We start from the raw sequence: 10871 nt of genomic DNA, 5'->3' as shown, positions 1-10871 counted from the left end.
CTCCTCTCTGCAGGCCCCTCTTTCCCTCCTCTCTGCAGCCCGTTCTCCCCCACTCCTGGGGGGCCACTGCCCACTGCAGTGCTGGTTCCTGCCCAAGAGCTTGTGAGGAAATTCTTTCTCCTCTCTCCACCCACCCCAGACCTGAGCGATTTGCCAAATCTTCAGAATCTCTGCTGTAGGGACCCAAGTCCCTGGACCATGGCAGAATTTATGCTGTTAATTTCATCTTTCGTACTTAACAGTAGAGACACACACAGGCCACACAGAGAATAGACACTTCTTTATACTTGCTGTTTCACCTACTGTACAAGCAAAATATGTTAAATTTTTTTAATATGTTGCATATGCAAAGTGGTTTTCCAAATGTTTTCACAAAACTGTTCAACGTCAACTCCTCCGTGCCCTCAGGAGGAGCGTGAGTCAGAAGTTCCTGCCATTTAACAGGAAACAGTGACCCAGAAAAGCTTTGGCATCCCTGACACCCCCGAATTAACAGCAGGGACAGCCCAGAAGCCACAGCTCCTGGCTCCTAATCTCTCTCTCTCCCTACCACGCTTTCGGGGCCCCTGAGAACGTGGGATTGCCCCATGATCAATGTTCTAGAGTCACCTTGCAAAAAACATGATGACAAAATAAGTGACGATTCCTTCTTTTCTGCAGCCGGAAGAGCAGAAAGACCTGCAGTGACATCATGTCTGTGGACGCCCAAGCCCTGAAGAAAAAGATGGGCAAGCTGGCCTGTGACCCGGCCGCCCACTCCATCCTCAGCAGCTTGCTGCTGTACGTCACGGGCCGCGCAGACCGGCCCTCGGGGACAGAGGCCGGGGAGAGCAGGCCCAGCCACCAGCCCCAGACCCAGGAGGCCACCCAGAGGCCCACGCGCTTCCAGCTCCTGCAGGCCAAGTTCCTGGGCACTGGCCGGGAGCGCTACCTCAAGAAGACCCGGGAGGTGGGCCGGCTGATCTCCAAGGACAAGCAGGGGCCGGGTGGGGGCCTCGTGGGCGCCACCATCAACAAGCTCCTGGAGAAGACCAAGGAGCCGGCCCCAAAGCCCTGCCCCAGCGAGAAGCCCCACTGGGGCCACCCGGCCGGGAAAAGCACCGTGAAAAACATCCTGAAGATGTTCTTGGCCGCCGAGGAGAAGGAGGCGAAGGAGAAAGAAGCACGCGAGAAGCCCGCTGCAGAGCGGCCCAAAGTCGCCAGGGGCCTCTTGCCGAAGATCATGGGCAAGAGCTCAGTGCTGTCCAAGCTGCGGGAGAAGTTCGAGCAGAACAGCTGCCTGTGCTCGGAGGCCAGGGCGCTGAGGGTGCACACGCAGGAGCGGAAGAAGAGGAACCTGCAGAGGAAGAAGATGCATCGGCCGGAGGTGTGCGTGCTACACACGGCCACCATGGCCAGCACCTGCGTCAAGACGCCCCTTGCCCGCTTTCTGGCCTGCACGGCTGAGCCCCTGCCAGCCCTCAGCATCGCCACCATCGTCTGTGGCCCCAGGAGCTGGCTGTCCCACTGCACCAAAATCAGCCACTCAGAGGCGAGGCGTCTGCCCAGAGGAGAAGCCAGCATGCTCCCCAGTGCCAGGGAGATGGAGCCCAGTGGGAATAAAGCAGCAGGAAAGGGCCCCCTGGAAGGGGAGCCCCAAAGACAGCCAAGGCCCTCGAGGCCCGTGACACCCCAGGTGATGGCTCGGAGGGACGGCCAGGCTGTCCCCTCGCTGGCCCCCTTTTGTGCTCCCTGCACAGGCGAAGTCCTCCCTGGCCTTGTGCCTGCATCGTCCCTACTGGGATCGGCCAGCCCGTGGGGCACCAGATCAGCCGCAGGTGACGGGACGGCAGACCCCATGGCAGAGAGCACTGCAGGAGGCGTCCAGGAGGTGAGGGGAGCCAGACTTACGTGGTCTCCTGGGCCCCCGGGTGAGAGTGCAGGGGAGGGCCCTGAAATCACCATGACTGTTTGCAGTTCAGAGGACGAACGGGAAGGAGCAGGCTTCCCAGACCCAGGGAGAGACCCCCTCTTTGCCACCCAAAAGTATTTCCCAGAACAGAAGGTGCCAGGCCACATCCCACCCCTGAGCACTCCATCAGTCCAGGCTGCTCGGAGAACACAGCCTGGCACGGAGCCCCCACGGATAACTGTCCAAATCCCAGTTGTCCACGAAATGCCAGCCCCTCCCACCATGCTGCAAAATACAGCAAGTTGTGAAAACAAACATTCTCGTATTTTTGGAGGAGGGAATGTGGTTGAAAATGCACACACAGAATTTCCCACCGTGACTGAGAACAGAAAGGGTCACCAAGCCCCCGTGGAACTGAGCAAGATTTCAGGGACCCAGGTGGGACTCAGCGTCTCTTCGCCGCAAGGGCCAGGGGCAGCTTGGGATCCGGCAGCAGCAAGAGGGACTGCGGGTGCCGACCACAGTGTCCCAGAGAGAGTTCTGACACAGAGACTGCAGACAGAGAAGGAAAACAAAGGCAGCTTTGAGAATTCACACGGTCCCAGGAATCCTGACGATATTTCAGGAGGGAGGACCTCTGAGCTCAGAGATGAGAAGCATCCGTTGCCAGAATCTAACGAAATATCAACGCAGAACAAGGGCTCCGCAACAAGTTATCCGGCAGCCTCACAAAACCTTCTGAGGGGAAACACCAGCCATGCCTCCAGCAGCCAGCAAGTGCTGTCCCCGGCCGGGAGAAATCCAACAGGTGCCCCCACGTCGCTGGCGGCACCATCCAAGGGGCATATGGGGCCTGAGGGTGTCACTGCGATGGGCACGACCGTGCCCGACGTGCTGGAGGAATGCAGAAGGCCACTGCTAACAGAGTCCGCTCAGCCCCTGAAGGCTGCCGAGGAAATCACCAGCCATGAGTTTCACGAGAACCCACTGTCCTCATTAAATGAACGACCCAAACCAGGTGTGAAAGCCTGTGGGGCGACGGCAGCTGCAGGGAGCGTTGTGAGCCGTGCCATGCCTGCACCAGTGCCAGGCAGCACCCAGAGCTCTGGAGACCGCAGAGTGGGAGAGCCAGAGACGCTGGGCCAGGAGGGAAGCAGAGCCTTGTCCAAAAGCCATCCCAGAGGAGAGGCTCTCCCTCAAGACCCCCACTGCCACAGCCTCCTGGCCCCTGGGGGATCCTCGGAGCCCAAGAGTGGAGCGGCAGGGAGGAGCCTCCTGAGAGGTGTGGCCCTCGCCCGGCACCCAGAGGACGCTGCGGCCCTCGCCCGGCACCCAGAGGCACCCCGATTACACACTTCAAACATGTCGGTAGCCAGCAGACATACGGCAGCCATAGGAGGCAGAAAGGATGTGGCTGTGGAAGGAAACCTTTTGGGTTTCAGCACAAAGTCTGGAATTCCTGCTTCTGATCATCCTAGACCACAGGCAAAGAGTGTGGCAGAGTGCCCGAGCTATGGCCCTGGCCTCCCACCGTCGCCTCCTGAGAACCCACGGGCAAAGGGCAGGGAGGGTGTCATGTCTCCCGGTGGGGCAGAGCCTGACCATCTGCTTCCCACGATGCCTCCCATGCAGGCGGACATGGGGTGGGCAGGTGGCACCCACCAGCGGGACCCTCCCCAAGTACAGGCACACCTGCCCCCTACTGCTGGTGACACACAGGCAAAGCTCTGGGCCAGTGTCCCCGAGCCTAGGACCCAAGCAGGTGAATCCCCGGGGTGTCCCCTGACACAGGTGGACCTGGGGAGGCAACAGAGTCACCAGACGCAGGAGAAGACCCCCCCGCCTGGGGGTGCAGGGAAGAGGGTGGTGCCATTGGGCCCGAAGGTTATGCTGAACCCAGCAAAAGAGCCTCAGACACGGTGGGCACAAGATCTGGCCGGGGACAAAGGGACGGCCATTGGAATTGGGGGTGCCTGCCAGCACAGTGACCAAGGTGAGCAGCATCTGCAGGGACCCTGGGAGGAGCAGGAGAGGAGCACAGCGCGGGGGGAGGGCACGAGGGCTGCCAAGAACCCAGCTGTGCCTCCAGGGGACCCCAAGGGGCTGGGAAGCTTGGCGGGCCAGGGACGGGCCCAGAAATGGGCTCAGGGGCAGGCCCAGGGACAGGCCCAGAAACAGGTTCAGAAACTGGCCCAGGGACAGGTTCAGGGACACGCTCAGGAGCAGGCCCAGTGGCAGACCCAGATAGAGGCCCAGGGACAGGCACAGGAACAGGCTCAGGGTGGGACCCAGGGACAGGCCCAGAAACAGGCCCAGAAATGGGCTCAGGGACACGTTCAGGGACAGGCCCATAAACAGGTTCAGGAACAGGCTCAGGGACAGGCCCAGTGGCAGACCCAGACAGAGGCCCAGAAACGGGCTCAGGGGCAGGCCCAGAAAGGGGCTCAGGCACGGGCCCAGGAACAACAGGCTCAGGGGCAGACCCAGACAGAGGCCCAGAAACAGGCTCAGGGGCAGGCCCAGAAAGGGGCTCAGGAATGGGCACGGGAACAGGGTCGGGAGCAGACCCAGACAGAGGCCCAGAAACAGGCTCAGGGGCAGGCCCAGAAAGGGGCTCAGGCACGGGCCCAGGAACAGGCTCAGGGGCAGACCCAGATAGAGGCCCAGAAAGGGGTTCAGGAATGGGCACGGGAACAGGGTCGGGAGCAGACCCAGACAGAGGCTCAGGGGCAGGCCCAGAAACGGGCTCAGGGGCAGGCTCGGGAACAGGGTCGGAAACAGGCTTTGATATGTGGGATGGCGTCTCGGGCCTGGGAGCAGCCCATCAGTGGCACAGCTGAGGGAGTGGATGCTGCTGGCAGGAGTGGGGCGTCCAGAAGCCCAGCCCCCAGGGATGGTGGACAGTCGGGGGGCAGCAGCCTGGGGGAGCCCAGCACCCGGCACCCACCCCCAGGAAGCCGCCCCCTCAGGGGCAAGAGCGTTGCCACCTCTCCCCTGAGGCTGGGAAAGAGCCCGGCTGAGCCCACACCCGAGGCTGGCGGCTGCTGGACTCCCCAGGCCCCGGCCCAGAAGGGGCCCCCGGACCACCCCGGGGCTGAGAGGGTCCCGCAGGACACGACGAAGGCGTCGGAGCCTGAGCGTCACAGGAGGTCCACGCGCCTGGCCAAGTACAAAGCCCAGAGCTTCAGTGACCAGAGGGCCTTCGATTTGTCCTTCAGACCAATGAGCGTCAGGGCCAGCGACACGTCTGAGCTCCCGAAGTGAGGCCCCGAGTCCGCACCGTGGCTCGCCCAGCGCTGTGACATCTGCCCATCCAGGGCCTTCAGGCATGGTCCTGCCTCCACATGCGTCTTGGAGAATCCCCTACCGAGACGCCCGTTTCCATAATTCTCTCCCTTCTTCACAAGCTGACCTTGGGAGGACTGAGCTACACGAGGCCATGGGGGTGGGAGGTGCGGGCCTGTGGACTCACCAGGCCCTTGGGATTCTTTGTGTCTTCACCCGAGGGCGCTGGCTCACCCGTCTCACATACCCTGCAGTGTGGAGCTCACACCTCCCGCAGTGGCACGGTGTGTGCCCCCTCGACCTGCAGGACGCTGGTGCTTTGGGACGCCTCCCCAGCTCTCACAGGGCTGCCTCCCACCGCTCCCTGTCCACGCCCCACCATGCCCTGCTCTGACGTGGCCGTGTGGCACCCACCCTCCATGGGCCCAAAGCGACACACACGGCCCCACCCTGCAGGACTTGAAAGAAAGGACAGAGCTTCAGGTCAGGCGCGGTGGCTCACGCCTGTAATCCCAGCACTTTGGGAGGCCAAGGCGGGTGGATCGCGAGGTCAGGAGATCGAGACCATCCTGGCCAACACGGTGAAACCCCGTCTCTACTAAACATACAAAAAATTAGCCGGGCGAGGTGGCGGCGCCTGTAGTCCCAGCTACTCGGGAGGCTGAGGCAGGACAATGGCGTGAACCCGGGAGTCGGAGCTTGAAGTGAGTTGAGATCCGGCCACTGCACTCCAGCCTGGGCGACAGAGTGAGACTCCATTTCAAAAAAAAAAAAAAGAAAGGGCAGAGCTTCCTCCAGCCTCAGATGCCCAGGCAGTGCCAGGTGCTCTGTGGCTGCTGGGCCATGCGGTGGTCACCAGAGGGTGTGAGGACGCTGGGATGCCAGGCCAGAGCCAGCTCATCTGGAGGAAGAGGCCTCAGGAAATGCTCACGTTAAGTTCTGAGAAAGGGACAGAGCGGAGCCCTGGGAAGCCACGATCCCAAGGAAGCTTCGTCTGGAAACCGGGTGCTGAGTTCTCTTCGCTGCAGTCCCTGCGGGTGGCACCGCTGGTGCCGGTGACCTGAGAGCATCGCTGTCTGTCCTCCGTCCTCCCGAACGGCATAGAAGTGTTTCCTGCTCTGGCCCCAGGCGGCCCACGACTCCAGCCTTGTTCAGCTACTGAGATAACGCGTTTCAGGCTGGAATATTTGAATGCTGTCTAGAAGCACAAGAAGAAAATCAAAGCCGCCCTTCGTCACATTTGCCTCGAGATGGTTTTTGTTGCCACTCCGGACTACTTTGTAGGCGCTTCCTCCATGCATCTATTTTAAAGCACTTTCTTCCCCATGATGGGGCCATGCACCTCCGTGTCGCGATCTATCGTCCCAGGCCACCCGGCGGCCTCTGAAACCCTGACCCGTGAGGCCACCCGGCTGCCTGAGGGGCCCTGGAGCAGCTGGATTTTCAGCGTGAACCGATGCGGCCTGTCGTCCTGCGGGGCCCCGCGCCCCCGTTTTGGGTGGTGCCCTCCCTGTGGAAAGTTAATTCCTGCTTTTGGAAGGTGTCTTGGCGTTTTCCGCCTTTGCTACCGAGCAGTTTCCTGAAAGAGCCCTACACATCCGCACAGGGGCTGTGGCGCCTGCTGTGAGCACCTCTGTTTTCTGACTTGGATGTTCATTTAGAGGAAGGTGCTTTCCAGTGTCGGCTTTGAGAGGGCGTTTAGCAAGCGCGCCCTACCCACGGCGAGGCTGGGGTCTCTCCTACCGGGGAAGGTCCACTCCGGCAGAAGAAAGGGCCCCATTGTGCCAGGGGCTTTGGCGCTGGGCGCCAAGCAGGCGGCATGACGTCGAGCTCCGGGGAGCGCACGGGTTTCCTTCCAGTCGAACAATTAACTTAAGATCCAGCAGGTTTGACCCACCCTCACCCGCTAGGACATGCCAGCGCTGGCGTCTGGGAGGAAGGTCGGGCTGTGCTGAGCTCTGGGGGGCCGGTCCCCACAGCTCCCCTCGGAGGGCACCCGGGGCCTTCTCTGTAAATCGGGGGGCTGTGCTCCTGGCCCAGTCGAGGGGGTTCTGCTTGGTGTGTGGGTTCTCAGTGTGAGCTGCTGTGTGTGGAGGCTGCTGAGTGCTGGGTGCGCTTCACGTGTGTGGGGCCTGGGGCAGCCCAGCTGCACACAGGATGGTCCGGGGGTACGGATGGGGGCAGAGCAGAGCTTGGCCACAGAGGTCTTGCTGTGGTGCCGCTGGACCCCTGCTAGGAGGACGGGGTCCTCTCTCTCACGGAGCACACGGACCTCCGGAGTCCCTGCCCCTGCAGTCCTGGGAGCCTGCAGCTGGGGCTGGAGTTGGCCTCTCGGAGCCACCCAACCAGAGAGGCCCATGAGAGAGGAACTCAGGGGTCCAGCAGAGGCTGACAGAGCGGCCTCTTTCCTCCGCTCATGCCTGGGGCGTCCTCCCTGGAGCTGGGGGAGGTCAGGCGCCCCCAGGTCTGTGCGGCTGCCCCTGCCACTCCAGGCGCAGCGGCGTGGCCCTCACTCTTTACCTATTTGGGATTTGAGGCAATGAGTGGCAAGAATGCGATGACAGACACGGGAGGTAAAAATATGTTCACTGGCTGTTCCCTTTAGAAATAAGAAGCGGTGGGACTTGTGTTGCTATTTTTAAATAGACCAGAGAGTGCACCGGAGAAGGCATTGAGTGGTTTTATTTTAAGTGGTGGAAAAAATGATGAGAATCTCCTCCAGATGACAGGTCTGGAAGCGTCGTGCCTGAACCCCTCTCTCAGTCTGGCGGGCGCAGTCTGTGAGCGGCCAGGAGGCCACCTGCTCGGCTGGCCCGTCCTCTCCGTGTGCCAGATACAGCCCAGCATGACACTGCCCTCAGCTCGAAAACACCGCAGTTACTCTGTGGACAGGAAAAAAAAGACCAGTGACTTCATGGGGATTTGAGAGTGGTCTGTACGTTCATACTAAGCTGAGACTGGGCAGGTTAGAAGATAGGGTGTGGAAGTATTCACGCTGCAGTGACGACCATCATTTCTGCGTGGCTAAGGCCACACCCTCCCGGGGTGAAATAACTATAGCAGAAGAACGGTGCACTAACCACCCCCACAGCCATTTTAAATAAAACTCAAAGAAAGAAAGAGGCCAGGTGCAGTGGCTCACGCCTATAATCCCAGCACTTTGGGAGGCCGAGGCGGGCAGATCACAAGGTCAGGAGATGGAGACCATCCTGGCTAACACAGTGAGACCCTGTCTCTACTAAAAATACAAAAAATTAGCTGGGCCTGGTGGCAGGTGCCTGTAGTCCCAGCTACTCAGGAGGCTGAGGCAGGAGAATGGCGTGAACCCGGGAGGCGGAGCTTGCAGTGAGCTGAGATCGCGCCACTGCACTCCAGCCTGGGGGACAGAGCGAGACTCCATCTAAAAAAAAAAGAAAAGAAAAGAAAAGAAAGAAAACAGGAATTTATTTTAGCTTCTTAGTTAACATGGTTAATTTTGTGTATTTGAGCGACTCGTTGACTGCCTCCCCCTTCAGTTTTTTACGGTTCCTCCGGTTGTTGACAGGCCGCACGTCTGTGGGTGCAAGTGACAGCAGCCGGGCAGGTGGCGGTGCACTCCAGCGGCAGGAAGGTCCCGAGATGGCTACGAGAATGTGGTCATGCTCAGGACGCTCACTCAGGGAGGGTCATTGTCTAGGATTTTACAAGCTCAGCACCACTTGCTTATTCCTTTATCAGGGTATCTCTGCTGTTGGAGTTATGGTCTTTCGGTTATGTATTAGGTTATAGCTATTTATTAAATTTTTTCTTGTTCGTATTCTTCTTTGTATATAAACAATGCTAAAATGGGTCAGAAAAAATTACTAAATGTCATTTGTTGTATTCTCTCTGTATTTTTACTAACATCATTCAACTGGAAATAATTTCAAAAAGAAATAAAATACCTTTCCCATTACAAATCTCTTCCTTGCATTGTTGAAGCAGCTGCATAAATGAGGTAGGTAGGACTCAGGCCTGGGGCGAGGGGCAGACCCCCCTCGGGTAAATGTGGCCAGCCTGGGGCAGTGACCCGGGCAGGTGGGAGGGTCTGGGGCAGGGCCCCAAGTGGGAGGAGAACCCCGTGGGGTGTGCTTAGAGAAACAAGGCCATGCGCTCCCCAGACCCTCCCTCAGTCCAGTCAAGACTACCGGCCTCGCCCCGGAGCAAGACCTGGGGAACTGGACTTCGGCCAGTGCACCTGGGCCACGGTGGGGCCACAGGGCTGAGATGTCCTCCCAGACGTGGAGGGAGACTGGACAGAAGGGAGGGAGGGAGTATGGGTGCAACGGGCCCAGCGGGCCTGTGAGACACCCTCCTCTCTCCAGCAACTCCACAACTCTGTGTGCAGGAGAACTTTGTGAGTGACTTTTCATGAGGGTTTAACAGCGGGTGGTTTAAGCTCACGCCAGACCTAGCCGGAAATGCCTGCATTCTGAACCGCTGCTGTGCCCGCGGGTGGTGCGAGTTCTTGACATCTAGGGAGGAGGAAAGCTCGTTCCACTGAAACGAGCCGATGCCTCGTGTCTGAGAGTACGGGCCCGGCCGCTGAGGCTTTGGGATGGTGCAGGCTCCTCTTGTCCTGAAAGAAAACCCCTGTCAATTAAGGTATGACGCAGGCTTTCGTTAGAACTTCTATTTTAAAAGTGCTTATTGAGGGCGTCTGTGAGACTGGTGTACATAGAAGTCTGATCAACCCTGTTCTTGGGCTATTGTTATAAGCTTGGGGTAGACAAAGGTTTCCCTAAACGGGAGAAAAAGCCCCAACCACAAAAGAAAGTGCCTGTACATGTGTCCGAGCTTTGGTGCATTTGCTGAATATTTATGGCCGCCATGGATTTTTGACAGGAATGGATGTCACGTAGCCCCCGAAGCCCAGGACTGAGCAGCTGAGTGGTGCTCGCCGTTTCACTGACAGCGAGATGACTGGCCTGGCTCAGGTCCACAACCCCAGGTGGTGCCTGGGAAGCCACTGGAAGGCACAGGAGCCTATTAGAAAACCCATTTGTGCACACCCCAAACTCGTGAAAGTGCTGAGGCATCTTCTCCTAGAAGAACAAAGGAGGCCAAGCGGGGAGTGAAGGAAGCAACATCTACAGTGGTCCATTTCCAAGACAAAATGCCTTGAATCGGCTTAGGTCAGCAAACTACAGAAGAAACAGGATGTCCTAGCCAGTGCCTGCTTGTTGGCCTCCCCTTCTCCCTCCCTTCCCCCCGACCCTTAGGTGCTCTCACCCGAACTAAAGAAGTTTAGTCTAAGATGAAAGTTTACCAGCCTGCAAACCAGCTGGCTTTGTCTGTTCTCATCAGCCTGCCCAGCTACTTAGGTCATAAGTCAAATGCTTGAAGAGCCCCTGAGCTGACTGGGGTTGCAATGCATTGTGGTCTGCAACAAGATGCAGCAGGACAACCCTAAAAAAACACCTACAGCCCCTGACCAACAACCAACAGGTCACGTCCCAGAAGACTGTGACCTCAGAGTACTCAGCCTAGGAGGAACCGGAGCAGGGACCTGTGCACTAGGGGATGAATTCCTTGTTGAAACTGCACTGGGTGTGGCTGCCCATTAGACACCGGATCCTGCAAGACCATCATTAAAAGTCTCACTCTCGGCCAGGCACGGTGGCTCACGTCTGTAATCCCAGCGCTTGGGGAGGCCGAGGCGAGCAGATCACGAAGT

At 58.8% G+C, this 10871-nt stretch overlaps 1 protein-coding gene across 1 annotated transcript; it reads left to right on the top strand.

The window, feature by feature from the left end:
- The first annotated feature begins 691 nt into the window (after positions 1–691).
- On the top strand, positions 692–5251 carry LOC105505928 (filaggrin-2). The gene has a single exon (XM_011933924.1). The coding sequence runs from the start codon at positions 692–694 to the stop codon at positions 5153–5155; it is 4464 nt and encodes a 1487-aa protein (XP_011789314.1). The 3' UTR covers positions 5156–5251.
- The last annotated feature ends 5620 nt before the right edge of the window (positions 5252–10871 follow it).

Source organism: Colobus angolensis, unplaced genomic scaffold, assembly GCF_000951035.1.
Source record: "Colobus angolensis palliatus isolate OR3802 unplaced genomic scaffold, Cang.pa_1.0 Scaffold13, whole genome shotgun sequence".
NCBI classification, from domain to species: domain Eukaryota; kingdom Metazoa; phylum Chordata; class Mammalia; order Primates; family Cercopithecidae; genus Colobus; species Colobus angolensis.
This window is presented reverse-complemented; position numbering and strand designations above follow the sequence as displayed.